At 39.6% G+C, this 22,168-nt stretch overlaps 2 protein-coding genes across 5 annotated transcripts; one reads left to right on the top strand and one right to left on the bottom strand.

Moving 5' to 3' along the window:
• The first annotated feature begins 1,115 nt into the window (after positions 1–1,115).
• LOC122006602 (regulator of nonsense transcripts UPF3-like) lies at positions 1,116–11,012 on the top strand. 4 transcript variants are annotated; one of them, XM_042562164.1, is made up of 12 exons: positions 1,116–1,494; positions 4,759–4,865; positions 5,054–5,149; positions 5,253–5,351; positions 5,498–5,577; positions 6,174–6,284; positions 7,181–7,331; positions 8,830–8,891; positions 8,967–9,666; positions 9,750–9,871; positions 9,950–10,003; positions 10,263–11,012. In XM_042562164.1, the coding sequence occupies exons 1-11, from the start codon at positions 1,355–1,357 to the stop codon at positions 9,986–9,988; spliced, it is 1,707 nt and encodes a 568-aa protein (XP_042418098.1). In that variant the 5' UTR covers positions 1,116–1,354; the 3' UTR covers positions 9,989–10,003; positions 10,263–11,012. The 4 variants fall into 4 exon arrangements, with proteins under 4 accessions (XP_042418098.1, XP_042418097.1, XP_042418096.1 ...); XM_042562163.1 differs by having other exon boundaries at positions 10,315–11,012; XM_042562162.1 differs by having other exon boundaries at positions 10,392–11,012.
• Positions 11,013–11,405: 393 nt separating this feature from the next.
• On the bottom strand, positions 11,406–12,499 carry LOC122006603. Its single transcript, XM_042562166.1, has 3 exons — positions 12,213–12,499; positions 11,791–12,133; positions 11,406–11,648 (listed from the first exon to the last, which is right to left on the bottom strand). The coding sequence occupies exons 2-3, from the start codon at positions 12,082–12,084 to the stop codon at positions 11,502–11,504; spliced, it is 441 nt and encodes a 146-aa protein (XP_042418100.1). The 5' UTR covers positions 12,085–12,133; positions 12,213–12,499; the 3' UTR covers positions 11,406–11,501.
• Between the last annotated feature and the right edge of the window lie 9,669 nt (positions 12,500–22,168).

A 22,168-nucleotide genomic window follows, 5' to 3' on the forward strand; every position in this document is an offset into this window, starting at 1 on the left:
TAGGGATGGTGAATAAATTTATCAAAAAAATCTATCTAGTCATGTAAAAACAGCTCATGGTAAAAACACATCAAATCCGTTTAAAACTAAGATTTTACCAAAAAACCTAAAGAAGATGAATAAATTCATCAAAAAGATCTACCTAGTCAACAAAAAATGGCTAGTAGTAAAAACAAATCAAATCGATTAACAATTGATCACTTGCTAAAATTGAATGTGGATAGTAATCATTATGATAGATAGGCTGATTAAAGACATCCAGATGTGATCAAAGGTGTTTGAGCTGACCTCCAGAGATGATCAAAGACATGTAGATATAATCATAGGTGCCTAAGCTGACCTCCAGAGATGATGAGAGGCATGCATTGCTGGCTGCTAGAGGGGAAGGGTAGGCGGTATGATAGGATCGAGAGTTTGGAGAATAAGAGGGCTACATTGAAAATACTATGCACCCTCCTGCACATGTCGATCAGTATGGAATGAGGACATGGATGCTAGTAGACCGCTGAGCAACATGATACAATTAGCTGAGGATGAGTAGACCGGAGGACTAGAGCTAAGGCTTTTGATTGTCATATGCATTATGCCACTAACAGAGCGGATATTTTAGTTTGCTCAGACATCCCAATTTATTCACTACATATGGTAGGATGATTTTGACTAGATAACTACTTAGATCTAGTACTTCATCGTAAACAAATAACTATCTTTCGATGCATGTTTAGTTTAATTTTTTTTTATGATATATAATTTATTTTTCATTAAAAGTAAATAAATTAATTAATAACTTAACCTTCATAACACTCACTAAATCTCTAGACTTAAACTTGAATTCGTGATAGAGATAATTATTCTTACGTGTTAATTCTCTCCTTTTTATGAAAAATAATTTTAATAATTAAAAATATTTAATTTTAATTATATGAAAGTTATTTTGATATTTCTATTAGAAATTATTTTAAAATTTTAAAATATTCTTATTAATTTATAAATAAAAGGACCATGCTGGACCAGAGCCCGATTCGGGCCGGACCTACCCACAGGGCGGCCCGTTTTACACTGGCTAAATACGTAATTTACTAAAACTCCATATTGGCAGCGAACATATAAAACATCTGTCTTCCTAACGAGTAGTCGCTGGGGACCTTAATACCGTCATACCGATTCGTGTTCGATTGCTTTCGGCTTTCGTCGGATTGGAACCCGATTTTGGGGAAAAACCCTAGCCGGGATCCAAGGGCTTCCTGGCGTCCCAATCGATCCCTTGGGAGGATTACCGCAGCGGGAACAACGAGATCTTGGAGCGGGAGTGTCAATTTTCAGTCGAATTGGAGGGTTTTCTAGAATCGAGCACATGAAGGATCCTACGGACCGGACGAAGGTCGCGGTTCGGCGCTTGCCGCCGTCCATGTCTCAGACGACGCTGGTGGAGCAGATCGACAGCAGGTTCGCGGGCCGCTACGATTGGTTCTGCTTTCGCCCTGGGAAGAACAGGTAAGGGAACATTATCATGCCTTTTTGAAAATAAATTTAAAAACGTTTTTTTTTTTTTTTTTTTGTGTTCCCATTGGACGAAGTTGGGTTGGTGTTTGCTGTTAGGAAAGTCGTGAGTTCGATAGGGTTTTGTAGGGACCATTTAACGCCGTAATCCAGCGTGGGGATCGTGGTTAGGTTGCAGGCGGCATCGGGTTGGGCTGTGTGACACAGGAATTCATTTAGGCTTAATTTCGTGGCCATTGTTCTGGCACTATGTTTCAGTTATATACGGATCTAGATCTAGTTGCACTGGAACAAATTGGTTTTGATCTTCGTGTCGGTATCTTTTTTTCATAAGAAGTCAATTGCCTTCTAACTTTTGTCGTTTGAATTTTTAAATTTGAAGTATTTTGTTGCTTGTATTTTATTCTTCTCTTTCCTTTTCATTCATACAGCTGAATTAATTTAGTTAATGCACTAGATTTTTTAAATTTCAGTAGGATAATGTTAATGTTTTTGAAATAAACCTGTTTCTGTATTTTTCACTTAATTTACCTATAAAACTCTTGTTTACAATTTTTTGGGTTCTAAATTTAGTGGCTGACCTGATTTAACTCATGATAAATGGTTAGGTAAAATTTATTAGTCATAAAAAAACAAAATATACAAAATATTGTTCATGCACATTGTGTTTTTTCAGTTAGTGCTAAATGACATACATCATGTTTCAAAATCTCATCACTAAGTACAATCGCTCTAGTCTCAAATTCTTATTATCATCCTAATATATCACTACCACCTATTCACACAATTTGATGAAATGGTTGAGGCCATCTTGAATAGGCTTCATCCATGTGGCTCATCCATCAAGGCCTGCTATACGTGCAATGCAATGATAATATTATCTGAAAATTGAAATTGAGGGAAATCTGAATGAATGAGGTAAAAAACCAAATTAAATCAGTTGATTGGTTAGCATTTAATCCCAAGCCCTCCCCTGCATTGGCATGCTTCAAGCACTGTCAGTGGTGGGAATGCTCCAACTGGCAAGTTTGTATTCTTGTAAGGATATGAACTACATTTTTAATCTGAGCCATACAATGATGAAAAATTGGACAAAAGTAATAGTTTGAGAAGTTGAGAGTTGTTACTCATTTGACATTTCTTCACCCCAAGGGCAGAGCCGCTACAATTTTTATCATAATTTGCAAATTTAGGGGAGTTTGCATTATGGTTTGTGAACTCAGCCAATCTAGGAAATATTTTCATGTTAAACTCCATTATAGTTTGTGAACTCAGCCAATCTAGGAAATATTTTCATGTTATTTAGTGTTTCGACAATAGTTTGTGAACCTAGCCAATCCACTGAAATGGGCTGTGTTGGATATGATCAACAATGCTGAGACGATCTTTCCTGATTTTGTGAGTATTGGTCCGTGACAAATATAATCTGTAAAACTATACCTAGACAGGTGATAAATGGTTATGTTCGACTGAGAATGTTGAAAATCTTATCCAGCTTCATGAGGATGGATTAATCAGCTCTTATGTTCTCAGCTGGTTGTAATATTTTATATTATCCATGGTTGATAAACTTGAATGTGTATTTTGAAATTGCAATGGTGAAAGGAGAGTTGGAACTTAATCATCACTGTCTTTGTTGTTAAATGCCAATTCGTTAATCCTTTCGGAATACAACTTGTCTCCACTCCCAACCAATTTTTCCAAAAATGGGACTGGATGTCTTGATCGAGGTTTTAAAAGACATTCCAGGCAGTTGACTCACTGCATAGTGCATATGAGCTAGGCGAGGGAATACTTTGTGGGATATATGTAGAATGTCTTTGTTGGTCATATTTTTATCTATTGAAATTGTGGCCAATTCATAATTGCACATAGGAGCAAATATGCATAAAAATCACATAATTTGGCAATGTAGAATGTCATATTTACCAGTAGCATACATATAATTTATATCTAAAATGTTTATCTTTTTTAAAACAAATGTTCAACAGTTACAAGGTCTTCTACCACATTAAAACTTAGTTTTGATTTTAACAATCACAAGAATTAGTCTTTTCTAACGGAAAGAAATCATCAGAAAAGTCATTGCTAAGTTTTGATCATCAAATAAACTTTAGTGTTTGTTTCTTTTCAGCACATAAAAGGCCCACCTGGCCTGCCAAGGCTTCTGTCTAGTCATTGAAATTGTAGATGAGTGTTGGGACAAACATGGCTTGATGATGATTTTGAGATGGTGATGATTGGAAGGATTGTTCTTCCATGATTTTCAATTTATGACATCTTCATAAATGTAAATCTTAGACACATAAAAGCGATATACAACTATTTTACTTATGGAAATAATGAGATCTTTCATCTACCTATAGGAAAATCTTAGATACTTGAACACAATATACAAATGCATTAAAACTGAAGAAGGCTATTTTTTTTTAAAATTATTGAAATGATCAAATAATTCATCCACCTATTGAAGTTATAAAAAAAATTGTATAGTTGACATCCTTTAAAGCTTTAGGCAAATAATATTATGAAATGTTTAATTGTTATACAGATTAGCAAAATTATCACAACTAAGATTGTATGTAAAACATTTTTTAATCTTTATTTGCAATCCAAAATAAAATTAGCATAAGGCTAAAAATAAGCTTGTTTTACTTTTAGTAATATTGTGAAGTTTTTTTCTTTAAAAATATCTGATATTTTTATATTATGATTATATCCTTTTCCATTATTTCTTTAAGTCATTTTTTACCTTATTCCAAGCCTTTTGTGGGACTGTAATTTTTATGACATGTTCATGACTTTTCACCTATCATTTGGAGGAAAATTGTTTATATCTCAATAGATGAACAAGCCTGTACATCTCTTGTCAATGTTGATTGGTCGTGTCTGTGAATTCCTTATTCCTTAAATCTTTTCATATCTCCTCTCTTTCCCTCGTGTGGACTATTTTTATGCAAAAGTTGATTCATTTGTACTTTGTAGCACTTAGTTGAGGAATATACTAATATGTATTTTTTTAATATAAATTATGAAATTATCCTTTTATGGTCATGTTTTATTCTTGTGAATATTACCATGATAAATTAACTTTCTGTCTCTTTTGTTTGATCTGCCGACCCCACCTAGTGGGAAAAGGCTTGGTTGTTGTTGTCGTCGTCTCTTTTGTTTGATAAGTTCCTACTTTAAGTTTGTGGAAAATCCTACTTTTAGTTTGTGGATTTAGATTTAATATCCAAATTTGCTGAATTTCTGCAGCCAAAAGGACCACATACATTCTCGAGCATATGTCAACTTTAGAAAACCAGAAGATGTGGTTGAATTTGCTGAGTATTTTGATGGGCACATATTCGTCAATGAGAAGGGTATTTAACATCATTTCATTCACTCTGCTTTTCTCTGTTTGACCTACTTTGTTGTTACAACTTCCCGAATGATTACCTTGTAAGATTTCCTCTGTATAATTAAGTTCATTTGGTTGCAACAAACCATTAAAACTCGATTACTTTCAAGGCGTGTTTTTATGATGTGCTCTTGAAATATTTCATGCCAGGTGCTCAATATAAGGCTCTTGTAGAGTATGCACCATCTCAACAAATTCCAAAGCTATGGTTAAAGAAAGATGGCCGTGAAGGGACTATATCTAAGGGTAATCTATTTTCAACTTTGGTGCATATTGTCAAACTTTATTAGATTTGTGCTCGTCACCTTTCCATTCTTACTAATTAGCTGTTTTTCCTGTGAACTTCCAGATCCTGAATACATTGAGTTTCTTGAACTTGTATCAAAGCCAGTAGAACATCTTCCCAGTGCAGAAATTCAGTTAGAGAGGAAAGAAGCTGAAAGAGCGGGTCAGTGGCTAAATGTAGCTGCAATCACTACCATCTTAATTAGATAGTGCTGAGAAAGTAGTTGTCCAAATCACATTGCTTAACTAAGAGATATATATATATATATAATTTATTTTTTTTATATTCCATCCTTTTCTTTTACATAGGCACTACGAAGGACACACCCATAGTAACACCATTAATGGATTTTGTTCGACGAAAAAGAGCAGCTAAAAATGGTTCTCAGGTATCATATTATCTCCAATGTCGCTAATTTATGTTGTATCAAGTTTATGGTGTTTAATGTAGCTATCTGTCATTGTCATTTAGCTTTTAAACTCGCCAGGTAAACTTCAGAATTCTTGTCATGGTCGACCCTTTTAGATTCTGGGGCTGCCTATTTCCCTTGGCAAGATGAGTGGTCATTTGTATTGTGAGGCTGACTAGCCATTTAGACACTTCATGAGGGTGCTTTCTGAGTGGCATAAGCTTGACAGTTGGGTTCTCTATGTTAATGGGAATTATTATTTTATGAATGTGAATATAACAATGATTTCTATTATGAAACATATCAAAGGAGCCTATTTATTATGCTTATTTTTTTAACAAAATGATCAAGAAATTATTTTGCCCACTTCAATAAATCCTGATGCTGCTTATCTATTCTATTACTTTTAAGATGCTTTTCAATAAATATTGAATTAGGTTTCATTTCATATACACTCTTATAGTTCTGTTATTTGGATACATATAATTGTTTGGATTTCAAACTCGCTACACTTTTTTCTTTTTGCTGCTTTTGGTATAATATTTTTACAAGTTCAAATATTTTTATTTCCGCAGAAATTATCTGGTAGTGGTAAAGGTAGTAAACGAACTTCAGGAGTTTCTGCTAGCACTTCAAATTCCTCTGCAAAAAGAGGTTCTGAGAGGCGTAGAATTGCGACTTCAACTGTATGCATTCTTTATTTCAGTTTGAACTGATTTTATGTCCTTCAAGTTCTTGGGCATGAATGTGAGGCATTTTGTTTCTGATTACTTTGCTTGTTCAGTACAGGAACCTTGTCCTTGATGTCATTAACATTACACTTGTACCCAAATGATCAATTCCCTTAGTATGGCTAGTGATGGCCGCTGCAGAGTTTGGTGAAATGACCAACATTTATAGAATCACCAATATGGAAAGTCATGATATATTATCTGAAAAAATTGCTATTTAAGAGAAAAAGTAGACCTGAGGTGCCTACTTGGCTTCCTAGGAAGTACCTACTTAGCTTCCTAGGCATGATCTGGGTCTTCAAGATTGGCTAGACCTGGTAACAGGCTGTGAAGATTGCCTGAATGGTTGGGTTGTGTGATTGTTTTTTTTTGTGTCATCTTGGAAGAGAGTGTGTTGAATGGAGGAGAAGGTCAATATTTTTCCCCGATACATTTGGATGTTTCTTCAAATACAAGTGTGGCGATAATTTATCTCATCATATTTGATGTGATCCTCGGTGATGAATAGGTACTCTAGTGGGTTATGCTGACTTGGTTAGCAACATTTCTTTCTCCTGCATCATTTGAAAGTCACTGTTAGAAAAACAAGACATGTCATAGTCTGGCTTGAACTTTTTTGTAAAGTAACCATATGTCATTCTGATACTTTTGATTATGCAACTTAAGAATTCTATCATACTTAACCATTCAGCACTGATGGTAGAAAAGTCAACATTTATTTTTATACTTGCAAAAAATGCTTCTGAACCTCCATCAATATCCGTAATCTAGCATTTCCTTCCATTCATCCTCCTGAAGCCTATGATCATTTTCTATTTAATCATTTCTCATGTCTTTTACACTCTTTGCAGTATGTGCTAAGGGATAGCATGAAAAAAGGAGGCCTTAAAGACAAACCAACATACATTTTGATGCCAAGGAAGAAAGACCACGTGTCTGCCATGGATAAATCTGTTTCTGCAAACTCTACAATTGAGAAGGAAGCAGTGGAAGATGAATTTGGTATGCTATGTTCAATTCTGATTACGCAAACATCTTTTTTGATGATTTTTGGTTGGCTGCTCTAAGTCCTCTGCTATTGATTATGAGGTCCAGAAATCCATCAGGCTGTTGTCCAACCATTAGCTTTAATAATAATAGTCTTGGGCATTACAATCTTTTGTGAATATTTTCCACACGTGCACACACAGTGTATGTTGTTTGAAATATAATTGCCTATTCTTTTTTTGTATTTTAGTTCCTGATGTATTTCCTTGTGGATGGATTACGATATAATTGATTGATTATTTTTAGCTTTTACGTATTGTTGAACTTTGTATTTATAGATTGTATGTTCCACCGTTGTTATAGATTGAATTTATAGATTGAAAGTTTGCTTGGGATAAGGTTCCTATTGTTGGGTTGATTGTCCTATATATTGTTGTTTTAATTGTGGCGGGGAGGTGGATAGCTTGAATCATCTGCTTTTTAGATGTAGTCATGAACAAGAAGTTTTGGGTTTTATTGAAAAGGATAAGGGGATGGAATTTTGGACTTCTGGATGTTTGATGGAAGGGACTATGGTTTGACAAAGAGGGATCTGTTTGGTAGTTTCTCTGTGCTTTTATTGATATTGGATTTTGGCATAATGTATTGAGGAATTCTATTTTTTTATAAGAATTTTATCTCCATCTATTTGGCTAGTCAAGTTTTCTTTTCTTATTATTCATATACTAAAGTTTAGTTCTTGCATAAAAAAATCAACCTTATGCCCCATCTTTTTTATGATAGCACTAGATGAACTAATCAACCATATTTAACATAAACTTTTTTTTTTTTTTGGTGTATTGTATTTATTGACGAAATTGTCTAAATGAGTGTAATTAGATTAAATTTAAAGATTGAATTAAGAAGAAAAATATTTTAGAAACTAAAGGCTTTAGATTAGAAAGTAAAATAAAAATTGAATATATATGATATGTAGGCTTAGTAATAAGAAAAGAATCAAATGACATGAAATGTTTATCTTGTGTGCTTGTCGTGTGCCTCGACTAAAAGGAAATTTTAAAGACTTATAAAATTGCCATACTTTATAGATCAGAGTGTTGGATGGTTAGGAACATATATAAACGTTAAATATGTCATATGGTAAGTTACTGGAAAGGATAAGATAAAAATACTAATATGTGAGAACAATTAGGTATAACATCAATAAATGTATAATAAGGGAAAATATATTTAAATGATGTGATCATGTCCACAGACAACCAATAGAACATATGTGGAATTGCTATGTTTTTATAGAGTAATGCAATTTTTACCTCTCAACTGCTAGAATAATGGAAAAACTTTTCCTCTCAACTGCTTCATATATCTGTACTTTTAATAGAACACTCCCGGTGTCAAAAACTCTAACATTTGTAACATACACATATATTATATGCTATATGTAAAAGCGAAGTATGAGTTGGCTTTATTCTCTTAATCAGCAATTGAATTATTGGAGTTCCTGTATGCCCAGGAATTGAATCTGGAAAAAGCAGAATTGTGCTCCTGAAAGGGAAGGAGAGAGAATCTTCTGATGTAAGCAACTGATGGTGTGTAATTTCTGTATTCTTGATCATTGTTATATGATAAGTCATAACAATTGCTTGGTAGTTTGGCCAGGCTTCTAGAGTTTGGGCACAACACCAGATTGTAACATCTTCAGTCAAAGGTTCACCTATTTTAACATCTAGAAAGAACCAAGCGAGTGGAAGGATCATTAAAAGCATACTTACAAAGGAAGGTTGTACAGATGTGCCACATATAAATACGACCCATAATGAACAGCAAATGCAGGTGGTAAATGGAGAGGACAAGCATTCATCTCGACCTCCCTGTGCAAGCTTGAATTCCAAAGATCACATGCCACGTATATCACCATTTGTATCTGCTTCTGATGACGATAAAAAATATGTAGATGATAAGGCTGCTGTAAACAACAAACATGGTTCTGTATTAACCAGTGAAAAGCATGAAAGGCGAACTAGGAATAGAGACAGACCTGATTGTGGTGTTTGGGCTCCTCTTCGTCGTCCAGATAGATCTCAATCTAATGATGGAATGCTTACCGAAGCATCCCAAGAGTCAGCAAATTCTTTAGAAAGCTTATCCTTATCTCAACAGCCATTTGGGAAAGTTAGGGAGGATGAGATGGCTATTCAGACCCGCAATGGACGTGGCAATAACTTGCCTGCTGTCTATGAAACATCATTGGGTTATGGAGAAAGAAAACCAGATCTTTCTTATGCAAGTAGAAGTGAAGACATAAAGGTTCACAAAGGTGGACGAGTTGATTATTCTGGAGCTGAAAATGGTGAGGCCCTGTTATATTTGTATACAAACTGTATAGTGCTTTCTTCCTTTAGTTTGCATGATTGATGATTGTGAATAATTCAGGTTCTCATAGACATGTTCGCCGTCGTGGATCATTACGTAGTCTGAAGGATGTAGATTACTCTTTAAATGCTTCAGAAGGAAAGAATTCTAAGAGAGGTCCTACCGTCTATAATTCTCATGAGGTGAAATATCATGAATTAATGAATATCAGCCAGTGAGATTTTACAATGTTATACTTAATCTTGGCAAATTATGTGCAGCGACAAGTATGGGTTCAGAAGTCTGGCTCAGCTTCATGAATTTTGTACTGAATGGTAAGTGTTTATATATTTTGTTTGATTCTGAGAGTCAACAATTCAGGGAAAACTTCACTATTAGAGAGCCATTGTTATAAATATGTAAATACTTGCATCCTTTGTTAGTAGGTTCATATATGTTTCAAGATTGCAATTCTAGTATCTTTCCTTAATACATACCACTAACAGAGCAGCAAATTCTTTGTCTGCAACCTTGATCTGTAACACCCCCACCCTTATTTTTCCATAACTGCTCATCTTTGCTTTCTTGTATTAGGCCTTCCTTTGTCTATGATCTACTTAACAGCAGGATATATGTGATGCTGCAGTTTATCCAATTGTTGCAAATGTTCTGTTTGGAGCTCATTGTTACGAGTTTTTGATTATGTAAAGTGCACATTGGCAGCGTTTCTCTGGGCAGATGCTGCTTGAAGTTTGCTATTACCAAATTGGTCCACAAGTACAGCTATAACTTGTCAGTAACAAAAAGCATGAGTTAAACCGCCTGGAAGGTGAAATAAATTTGCTAATGGTCTGCAATTTGCTGTGAATATGATTTATTTGAAGCTTAAGTTTGCGAAAGGATGGTGTTGGCAGTTGTTGGCCTTGAATGCAAATGCTTTCTCCCGTTCCATTGTGCTTGCTAAGTATTTTTGGCAGACCTCCAGCTGAACTTCTCTAGTATTTTATGCATGACAGTGAGGGGATCATCCGGAGCAATTATTCTTGGTGAAAAAAAAAATGTAAATAATGCTTGAGGGGGTATGTTGGTTTTGCTTTCTAGCCATTGTTTATAGGTTCGAGAAGCGTGCATGACCATTATGTTTCTGGGTACTCATTTTGGCGAATACTTTGTGTAATGATAGGAACTAGTTTTCTTGACAAATATAAGTTTGTCATCAGTGTTTTTACAGTGGGCAGTGGAGAAGTGCCTCCATTGACGTTTGTGGATGATATTGATGGTTTGTACTACATCCATTAAAGTTGCTAATGACTGGTTTATAGAGATGCACCTTTTATGCCTTCATGTTTTTGTTTCCCTTGCAAAAGATTGGTTGTCGGGCGTATATATGATATTACGATCCAAAAAACTTGATCCTTTTGAATCATTGCCAGCTGAAATTTCTTAGCTTGTGAATTTTTATCCCTAGTTGTAGGTAGAATTGGAGAGCAATCTTGAACCACTCGAGTTGTCTGAACAGCCGACTTGATTGAAGTAGTTCAGAAAAAGGGGTCAGGCTGTTGCATCATCCAACATAGGCTACAAGATCTATCAAAACACCCGGCTTTGACAGCAAACAGTGTGACTCCATCCTCATAAATGGATCAGGTTACTAGATCAACTTATGCCGACATGTTTACAGGCGACGCTAATGGATCTGCTAATGCATTAGTTCAAAGAACAAAAAGACAACATGCATGAATCAAAAGCTGTAGCTTTGTTGATGTAGAAGGAACCAGTACATTGTTGATGCAGTGCTCTTCTGATACATACAGACACGTGATGAAGAGAAAGCTAAGGAAAATCAAAGGAAGGCTGATGATGAGAAGGCCAAGGGACTCCTTCCCTTGGGCATGGCAGAGGAGCTGGTTGAGCAAGGTATGTTGGATATAGCTGCCCTGGCATCAGCACTGAGAAATCCACTGCAATGCTACTTGTTTCCTGCAACAACCTAAATCGGTTTAGTGATCTCCTTAACTAATCGAATGGGGTGAAATTGACTTGTTTCATGAAATGAATTGCTAAAAGCAAAGAAGCATTGATCTAGAAACGATTTCAGCGATTAATGTTAAACTCAACTTACACTCTGTGAATTCTTGTTCTTCTTTGCCTGAGTCTGATCCGCCTCTTGTCGCGCTCTGATGGCATCGTCGAGGGGAGATGACGTGTGGGAGGCCCTTGATCTGAACAGGTGCTCAAAGATTGCCATGATGAGGAACATCGAAATCAAGATTGCAGTGGCAAGAAATCCAAAGGACAGAGAATTCATGGATGATCCATAGTTCCTGAATGGAGCAGCATTCTTGTCACTTGTTCCTGATCCAGTTGCAGAATTCTCAATCCAAATCTTGGGTTTTTGATCACCAAGTCCATTCATTTTCCTCCAAAAAATAAAACACTTTCTTCAACTCTGCAACTGCTTCAATCTGCTCAAATTCAATATATAAAGAAGCATGTTTTGACAAACAGAAAAAAAAAAAAAAGGAAAATGAAATGATTGCTGACCTTGGATTTCAGTGAAGGTCAAGGATGAGAAGCATTGAAGCCTTCTCGAGGAGGATTTTGCAAAACAATTGCTCGCGATGTGTCTTCTTGTCGGCTTTGCAGTGGCTTAACAATCAAGGAAGGAATAATGGAAGGTCGAGCTCTCAAAGATTTGTGTAGCTGAAGGTCAAGAAAAGAATGCCCAACAATTACGAATCTTGAAGGCTTTTGCTGCTTCAGTGAGCTTTATACTTTCTGAATAAGTTCACAAAGCTTTCAATAGCATCATACGCCCAAAGGATGGCCATTCAGTTGAAACGAAACTGAATCAAACACAATATATATATACCGTTAAAAACTAATATCTTCAGACTGGTTGTTGAGTTCTATTTAGATTTTTAATTTGAGTCCAATAATGGACACACCTAAGTTCGATTTCAATATTGACACTAGCACAATTGCTTACAGTCAGTATGAAGAAAAAAAATCTTCTAGAAAACATAAACTAAGGTCTCCTCATAATCTTGTATTGTTGGACGCCACTAAGTGAACAAGAAAAGCTGCTAAAGCAATGGTTTTGGTGTTTATTTAAAGAGAGCAAAAGGCTGCAAAGGAAGGCAAAGTGTAATGGCTAAACCGCATTTGAATGCTGTAAAGTAACAACTAAAGCTTAAGAAAGTAAATTAATCAAGTGGATGTATGAAAGGATTCATCTGTTTATCAATACATGAACCAAAAATTGATGTCCAGTGGTGAAACCCAATGGTCTAGTTTTCTTTCTTCGATTTCGATTTCTTTTTGGGCACATGCAAGCAAAGAAAAGGAAAAGGAATTGCAACTTTGCTTGAAAGAAAAAACATATGATGCAAAGAGTGCTCTTGGTAAAAGAAGAGGTGACAAGGAGCAACATAGCTTTAGTAGCTAGGTTCTGATGAGCCTTATGGGTCCATGCTATGAGGATGTTCGCTTGAGGAAGCGACTAATTAAAGCCTAAACGACCTATAAATATGCATTTGCAAAGTGAAGGAAAGGAAAGGGAGAATGTCATGGTTTAGACATAATGAAGACATTGTCAATGGGATAAACAATAAACGTACGATTGACATGGAGAAGAACACCAAGATGATCCTAAATGATATGCAAACATTGGCATGTTAATTTAAGAACTGGGAATATAATTAAAGTTTCATATTAAAAATACATAAAAATATCATAAATTAAAAAAATAAAAGATATCTCCATTAGGATGAGACTAGAGTCCAAAAATAAATTTATGAACTTTAGGACTAAAATGAACAATATTATATATTATAGAGATATATGATTTTTTTTCCTAACAAGTCATATCAAAGTCAGGTTGTTCTTCATCGAACTAACCACTGGAAGAAGCATGTATCAAAGTCATGGTCCATGCCAGATATTATGTGAGGTGATCTTGAACGAAGTTGAGGGGAGACCAAGAGCAGGTCAAGAGTAATCGGATGCTTACAAGGAGGTCTGAAGTAAGTCAACAATGACCAAATGCTTGCGGAGAGACCCGGAGCATGTCAAAAATTATCAGATGTTCAGGAGAAGCTCAGACTATGAGATTATTAGTGGTCTTTTGTTGGAGGGGAGGTTTGTTGGGAATCTAATCAAAATCTCACATTGGAAAAAAATTAAAAAGATTATGAGTTTTAAAGATAAAAGATATTTTCATTGGAATAAGACTTTTTTAGTAGAATTAAAAAATAAATTCATAAAAATTTAGATATAAAGTGAATAATATTATACTATTATTATAGAGATATGTGAAGTTCAGATGAAAGTGTCATAGAAGATATCGTATTTGTCACTTAAAAATGCAACCTATAAATTCTATATTTTCGAGAGAGTAAGAAAATAAAATGTATAAATTCTATATTTTTGAGAGAAAGATAATAAAATGCTTCTAATGTGATCGGCGTAATAGCCCAAATGCCTATACAATGTATTTTTTTGTTAGTGCACAAAACTCAAATGTTCTTACTCGACTATTCATATCCAATTTAATGGAAAAACAATTGAAAAAAACATATAAGAAGAATAACAAAAGACTTTCTTAGTGTGGGTCAAAAATCGCAAAGGCTCACTGTAGCCTTCCACATTTATGAGTCAAAAAGAGGACAATAAGTCTAAAGTTAGCATAGTCATAGTTTATTTGCGAAAAACAGAAGCATCTTACTTTTGTCTTCTCCCTTTATTTTTACACATTGACTTCATTAGTTTTTCTCACAGCAACTCAAATGGTTCATTATTCAATAAATCATTCATCAGTTAATTCTTCATAAAAAAAATAATGAACCATAAATGTGCCATAATAGGGTTGGAACCGTAGAAACCCTTCCGTTGTATCATAGTCCTAGACATGATGAATTAGTGCATCATAAATTTAATATGTGTTTGTTCAGTCATATATGTTCAATTGATTTTATTGTGTTGGATCATATTGGCCGGTTAGAAAGGGAGTTGAATAACCCTATAAAAAAAAAAAAAAAAACTACTTTTCTCGAACTCTCAGAATAATACTTGTATAAAATAAATAAATAGAAAATAACAAAAAGAAGAGACACCAGATTTGACTTGGTTACAATCGGAAAGGTTGTTAATCCAAGAAATGTGCCGCACTAGTATCTTCTTCAGACGGAGAAGCCTCTTACAGTAATGACGCACAGAAAAATAGAAGCTAAACTCTAAAGAAAGTGTACAAGTGATGGAAATACTAATTGCTTGAGTTGATTGAGTTTCTTGGACCAAAGCTATATTTATAACTTTGGTCGGGGTGCCTGGAAGGGTTCCAGACATCTGGGAGGGGATAAAACTTTATCTCTTCTCGCATAGATCGTGTTTGACCACGATTAGGATAAACTTCAGGTCCGGGCGCCTGGGAGGGGATAAAACTTTATCCCTTCTCGCATATATCGCGTTTGACCGTGATCAGGATAAACTCTAGGTTCAGGCGCCCGGAAGGGTTCCGGGTGCCCTAGAATGGTTCTGGGCACCCGAACCACAATAGTCAACAAAGTTGACTTTTGGTTCGGTCCCTCTACTTTGGTGCTGCTCACCTCGGTCCGGGTCTTCCGCTTTGGCTTTGCTCGCTTGGGTGATTTCAGCCAATCGAAATAAGGCTCACCTGAACCCAATTTCGACCTTCTCGAGCAGACTTCTGCTCTGGCTTCTCGTCCCTCGAAATCGTCGCGTGCTTCCTTCTCGTCTGCCAGCGTACTCATCCGTAGCTCTTCGTCTCTCGGTCGCACCTCGTGCCGACCTTCTTGCTAGCTGCGTCTCTTGCTCCCCGAGCAATCTTCCGCTCCGGCTTCTCGTCCCTCGGAAACACCACACGCTTCCTTCTCGTCCGTCGGTGTACTCTTCCGCAGTGCCTCGTCCCTCAGACGTACTCTCCTGTGCTGTTCTTCTCGCTAGTTGCGTCTTCCGCTCGACTCCCTGTGCTCCTAAGCTCCTGCACACTTAGACACAAGGTTAAAATACCACAGGACCTAACTTAATTTGTTGATCATATCAAAATAACTTTAGGATTTCAACATATTGAGCTAGGGAATATACTTACAAAGAAGATTTCTTAGGCTCTTAGGGGATGGTTTAGTGGTAATAGTTTAAGATATAGCTATAGTAGTCGGGGGTCAAAACTCAGTAGAGGATTTCACTGTCTCTATAGACCCCTCGCCTAGACACTTATCACTTGGACTTTTCTGCTTTATCTCCCTCAATAATAATGGATGGCTGAAATGGTTAATGTGGTGGTTTCACATTTTTAGTAAATTATTTGTTAGAAAGAATTGTTTCTTCACATATTAAAACAGATGATACAACGACTGTTAAAAGGTGTCATGGGTATAAAAGGGGTCAAAATAGCATGTTGAATTGGGTCAAAGTCAAGAGATGTCAATAACTATCTCTCCTAGACTAGGGTTGACCCGCCAAGGCTGACCCGACCGGTCACTCGACCACTCTTCTAAAACCAACAAGCATACCTAGCAGAGCATAGTCAAGCCAACTAGGCTGCCTAGTAGAACATTCGACAAGTCAGTTTTCTTGGTCGACCAGAACATCCAACAAGTCAGTCTTCTTGGCCAAGCAGAAGATCCGACGGGTCAGTCTTCTTGATTGAGCAGAGCATCCGACCTGCCAATCTTCCTGGGTAGACAAATCATCCGACTGACTAGTGTTCCTGGCCAAGCAGAACATCCAACGAGTCAGTCTTCCTGTTAGAGCAAAGCAACCGACTAGCCAGTTTTCCTGGCCAAGCAGAGCATCCGACCAGCCAATCTTCCTGGCCAAGTAGAGCATCCGATCGGCCTTCCCGGCTGAGCAGAGCATCTGACCAACCAATCTTCCTGACTAAGCAGAGCAACCAACCGACCGCCCAGTCACTCCTCCAAAGCCAACCAGTCTTCCTAGTCGAATAGAGCATCCGACCGACTAATCTTCCTGGCCGAGCAGAGCATCCAATCGGCCAGTCTTTCCCGTTGAATAGAGCATTCGACTAGCCATTCTTCCTAACTAAGCAGAGGAACCGACCGACCACCCGGTCTCTCTTCTAAAACCAATTAGTCTTCCTTGTCAGTAGAGCATTCGACCGATCAGCCTTCTTGGTTGAGCAAATCATCCAACCGGCTAGTCTTCCTAGCCGAGCAAAGCATCCAACCAACCTAGCCGAGCAGAGCATCCGGCCAACCAGTCTTCCTGGTAGAGGAGAGCAAGAACCAAGTCAATCCATTAAAAATCCGTTAGACTGCTATTCCCATCATCCCTTTTTGTCTCATCTACTTACATCTAGACAAGGAAAATATGACCCTCTAACATATAGACAAGTGTATCATGATCCTCTGACACCTAGATAAACGTATCACATCTTTTATCTTAACATAACCCTCCTATAAAAAAGTCCCGCCCCCAAAGGCCAAACAAGGAGGAGGGAGGTAAAAGAAACTCCCTACTACATATATTGATTCTTCATTATTCTTTTGCACTATTAATCTTCTTCATTCTTGGCATCGCCGGAAACTGATTTGAGTATCGGAGGGGATAACTGGGCAGCTCGGTCTCCATTCTAACTCCTCTTTTATTCTTTTACACTCTGTAGGCTCTTTCAACGATGAAGACATCTCACCCCCTCCACCGAGTCTCTAGCTTAAAGCCTTCCTCAGTCCACCTCCAAGTTAACTCACCGCTAGCCCATCACCACCACTTCTTAAAAGGAGCAACTTATATTTTTTAATTTGGTCTACTAGGAAGTGAGCGAGATTTAGAAAGCATTTGACTAAGTAAATTTATTATTATTATTATTATTTGATGCGGATATATATTTGGGCTAAGAAGGAAATAGGAGAAAAGAGAGGGGCAATTTGGTCATTTCACATTTTAAGGGTTTTGGTATTAAAGGGAGCACTGTTCATCAGAGAAAAGGGGAGGAAAAGGGGGCTGGATTGGATCCCGCCGCTAGAGGGACGAAGCACGTTGCACCATCGTCGGAGGCTCTCACCGTCACCTCGCCATAGATCTCATACGCCTCTCCCTCTCTCTCGCTGCTTTAGGTTTTTTCCAGTGCCGCCACGAGGTTTTTGGTTGGATTCCCTTCTTCGCATCAGTCCACCGCCACCGAAGGAGAAGAGGAGGAGGCCTGCCTTAGTGATCTAAAGCCGCCACTACCCATTAGAGGAAGTGTACGCATGTTGCTGGCGCCGACTACGCCGATGCCTTCACGCGAGGGTTCTTCCGCCGGTCACTGACACCCCCTTTCCTCTCTTGTGTGTGAGTCCTCGGCACTTCGAGCAGTCACGGGCAAATCTCGTCACTGCCTCAGGCCTTTGAGCCGTTGGCGCCATGTATTCCCTGTGGTGCTTTGCGCCGTCTTCGCCCCTTCAGGTCAGTGTTTCCAACAGCAGTCGTTGGCCGACATACGACTTCCGCCGGCCTCGCAACATCACCGTCGCTGCCCTTCTTCTCATCACCGCTGCCCACCTTCTCTGGCACCTCTACAGTGACCTTCAGTGCCGCTACAGCCGACTTCGGCACCTCTACTGTCACTGTCGCCGCTTCCGGCGCCGATCCGACCACCGCTGTGTTTCACCCTTTTCGCTACTATTATTATGGGGACCTGTTAGTATTATCCTACCTGGGAGCCATTAGTGTGATCAGGCCTTTGAGCCTCTAGGGTATTCCGACCTACGTGCCATTGTCATATGCCGACCATGCCGATGTTGTATTTCGATTGTGTGCCGCCTTTTGGATCCATGCTTATTCAGCTCCGTGTCGTCACCTGCAGATTCAACTCCTCTTCGATCGGCTCAGATTCATCTACTCTTCTGAGTCACGACGACTTGATCAGCTCCACGGTTAGCTCATCGATCCATCCGAGGGCGCCCCCAGGGCCAGGGTACGTCACCGCACTCATCTTGTGTTTATTTCATTGTTCTATTATTATTCGACCACTTATATATTATTGGGACCTGCCTCGAGCACCGGGGTGTCAGCGATCGGGCAACCCGATCGCTGTCTATAGGTAGCGTTGACCAGAGGACTTGTGATGACTAGGTCAACATAGAAGACAGCTCACCCTTTGGGTCATGACAACTCGGTCAGTATTCAAGCCACATCACCGACAGTTCTATCTTCTCATATTCCTGACAGGATCATATTGGCGTCGTCTGTGGGAACTTCGCCTGATCTGGAACGTGAAGATGGACGACACCGAAAAATTCTGCGATACTCATGACCTTGGTGGGTTTCGACAAACATATCGTATTCTCCTCACTCCACGGATGTTCGGGAGTCGAGAAATTGAGTCAGATCCTCTGCTGGTAGGCATGTCAGTTTTCCATTATATTTTTTTCTTTCGGTTATAGGATCTGTCATAGTTCCTTGATCAAAGACTCCCGTATCGATCGGTCAGGTTTATATTATATTAGAGTCTAGCCTCAATGTCGAAGATTCTCGTGCCGATCGGCCGGGTTTATATTATATTAGAGCCACGGACTCAATGCCGAAAACTCCCGTGCCGATCGGCCGAGTTTATATTATATTAGAGCCACGGGCTCAATGTCGAACACTTCCGTGCCAATCGACCGAGTTTGAGTTATATTAGAGTCACAAACCCTAGAAGTCGAGCGACGACTATAAACCCTAGAAGTCGAGCGGCGATTATAAACCTTAGAAGTTGAGCGGCGATTATAAACCCTAGAAGTTGAGCGACGACTATAAACCCTTCAGTCAGAGACTCCCGTGCCGATCGGGGTGGGTTTGAGCTATATTAGAGCCACATGCTCTAGAAGTTGAGCGACGACTATAAACCCTAGAAGTTGAATGACGACTATAAACCCTAAAAGTCGAGCGGCGACGATAAACCCTTAAGTTAGGGACTCCTGTGCTGATAGGCCAAGTTTGAGTTATATTAGAGCCACGGGCTCTAGAAGTCGAGCAGCGATTATAAACCCTAGAAGTCGAGTGGCAACTATAAACCCTAGAAGTCGAGCGGCGACTATAAACCCTTGAGTCAGAGACTCCCGTGCCGATCGGCCGGGTTTGAGTTGCATTTGAGCCACGGGCTCAGCGTTAGAGACTCCTGTGCTGATCAGTCGGGGTCAAATAGTACCAGTCACAGACCAGCATATCGGATCTCTTATCTCCCCCGTTCGGGATCGAGCGGTATTCACTGGTCGCAAACCAGCTTATCGGATCTTTTATCTCCCCCGTTCGAGGTTGAGCGATTTTTACTAATTTCGAACCAGCATATTGAATCTCCTATCTCCCCCGTTCGGGGTCGAGCGATTTTCACTGGTTTCGGATCAGCTTATCAGATCTTTTATCTCCCCCGTTCAGGGTCGAGCGGTCTTCACTGGTCTCGGACTAACTTATCAGAGCATATATCTCCCCCGTTTAGGGTCGAGCAGTCTTCACTGGTCACGGACCAGCTTATTAGAGCATCCATCTCTCCTAGTCAGGGTTGAGCTATCTCTAATGGTCGCGGACAAGAGTATGCCTACTGGTTTTAGATCAGAATATCTTATGGGCGATGCGCCCACTTGGTTAATGACTTTTGCTTCCGTGCGCCTTTGATTCCCAGGCTACACTTCCATTCAGCTCATGGGTGATGTACCCGCTCGGCTAAGAACTTTCGCTTCTGTGCGCCTTCGATTCCCGGGCTACAGTTCCGCTTAGCTCATGGGCGATGCACTCGCTCGGCTAACGACTTCCCCTCCTGGGCACATTTGATTTCACGGGCTATGCTCCAGCTCGGTTTTCAGGCTCCACTCTCGCCCCGCGCTTCGTAGCTCGTGTGGTATATGCCCAGGCACTCACTTGGCGTTTACCCGATCGCCTGCTTGGCATCCACTTGGCACTATTTTCCGCCGCTCGGTCGACACTTGCCTCGCTCGTTGCTTCGTCGATATGGGCTTGATATTTTACGACAAACCCAGCAATTTGACTCTGTACCAGAGGAGTGATTCAGTCTTCTGCTATAGGCTGTCCAGTCAGTCGGACTTGCACCTTCTTCGACTTGACTTGAAGGGAAGACTTGTGATGCAGATATATCTTTGGGCTTAGAAGGAATTAGGAGAAAAGAGAGGGGCATTTTGGTTATTTCACATTTAAGGGTTTTGGTATTAAAGGGGGCATTGTTCATTAGACAAAAGGGGAGGAAAAGGGGGGTGGATTGGATCTTGCTGCCAGAGGGACGAAGCACGCTGCACCGTCGTCGGAGGCTCTCGCTGTTACCTTGCCGGAGATCTCATACGCCTCTCCCTCTCTCTCGCTGCTTCAGGTTTTTTCCAGCGTCGCTGCGAGGTTTTTGGTTGGATTCCCTTCTCAGCATCAGTTCGCCGCCACTGAAGGAGAAGAGGAGGAGGCCTACCTTAGTGATATAAAGTCGTCGCTACCCACTGGAGGAAGCATAAGCATGCTGCCGGCGCCGACTACCCCGATTACGCTGACGCCTTCGTGTGAGGGTTCTTCCGCCGGTCACTGATACCCCCTTTCCTTTCCCGTGTGTGAGTCCTTGGCACTTCGAGCAGTCACTGGCAGATCTCGTCACTGCCTCAGGTCTCCGGGCGTTGTCGCCATGTATTCCTTGTGGTGCTTTGCGCCGTCTTCGCCTCTTCAAGTCACTATTTCCAGCAGCAGCCATCAACTGACATACGACTTCCACCGGCCTCACAGCATCATCGTCGTTGCCCTTCTTCTCGTCACCGTTGTCCGCCTTCTCTAACACCTCTACAGTGACCTTCAGTGCTGCTACAGCCGACTCTGGCACCTCTACCGTCACTGTCGCCGCTTCCGGCGTCAATCTGACCACCGCTATGTTTCGCCCTTTGCGCTACTATTATTATGGGGAACTGTTAGTATTATCCGGCCTGTGAGCCATTAGTGTGATCAGGCCTTTGAGCCGCTAGGGTATTCCGGCCTATGTGCCATCGTTATATGCCGGCTGTGCCGCTATTGTATTCCGATTGTGTGTCACCTTTTGGATTCATGCCATATTCGGCTCTGTGCCATTACCTCTGGATTCAGCTCCTCTTCAGTCAGCTCAGATTCATCTACTCTTCCGAGTCACGACGACTCGATCAGCTCCATGGTCAGCTCGTCGATCCATCCGAAGGCACCCCCCGGGACCAGGATATGTCAGCGTACTCATCCTGTGTTTTTTCATTGTTTTATTATTATTCGACCACTTATATATTATTGGGACATGCCTCGAGCATCGGGATGTCAGTGATCAGGCAACCCGATTGTTGTCTACAGGTAACGTTGATCAAAGGACCTGTGATGATTGGGTCAGCATAGAAAACAGCTCACCTTTCAGGTTATGATAATTCAATCAGTATTCTAGTCATGTTACCAATAATTCTGTCTTCTCATATTCCGACAAAATCATTATTATTATATTTTCAGTTAAAAAAAATCCATTGAACACGATTCAGCTTTCCAACATGAGCATGCAA

This window comes from Zingiber officinale, chromosome 7B (genome assembly GCF_018446385.1).
Source record: "Zingiber officinale cultivar Zhangliang chromosome 7B, Zo_v1.1, whole genome shotgun sequence".
Classification (NCBI taxonomy): Eukaryota; Viridiplantae; Streptophyta; class Magnoliopsida; order Zingiberales; family Zingiberaceae; genus Zingiber; species Zingiber officinale.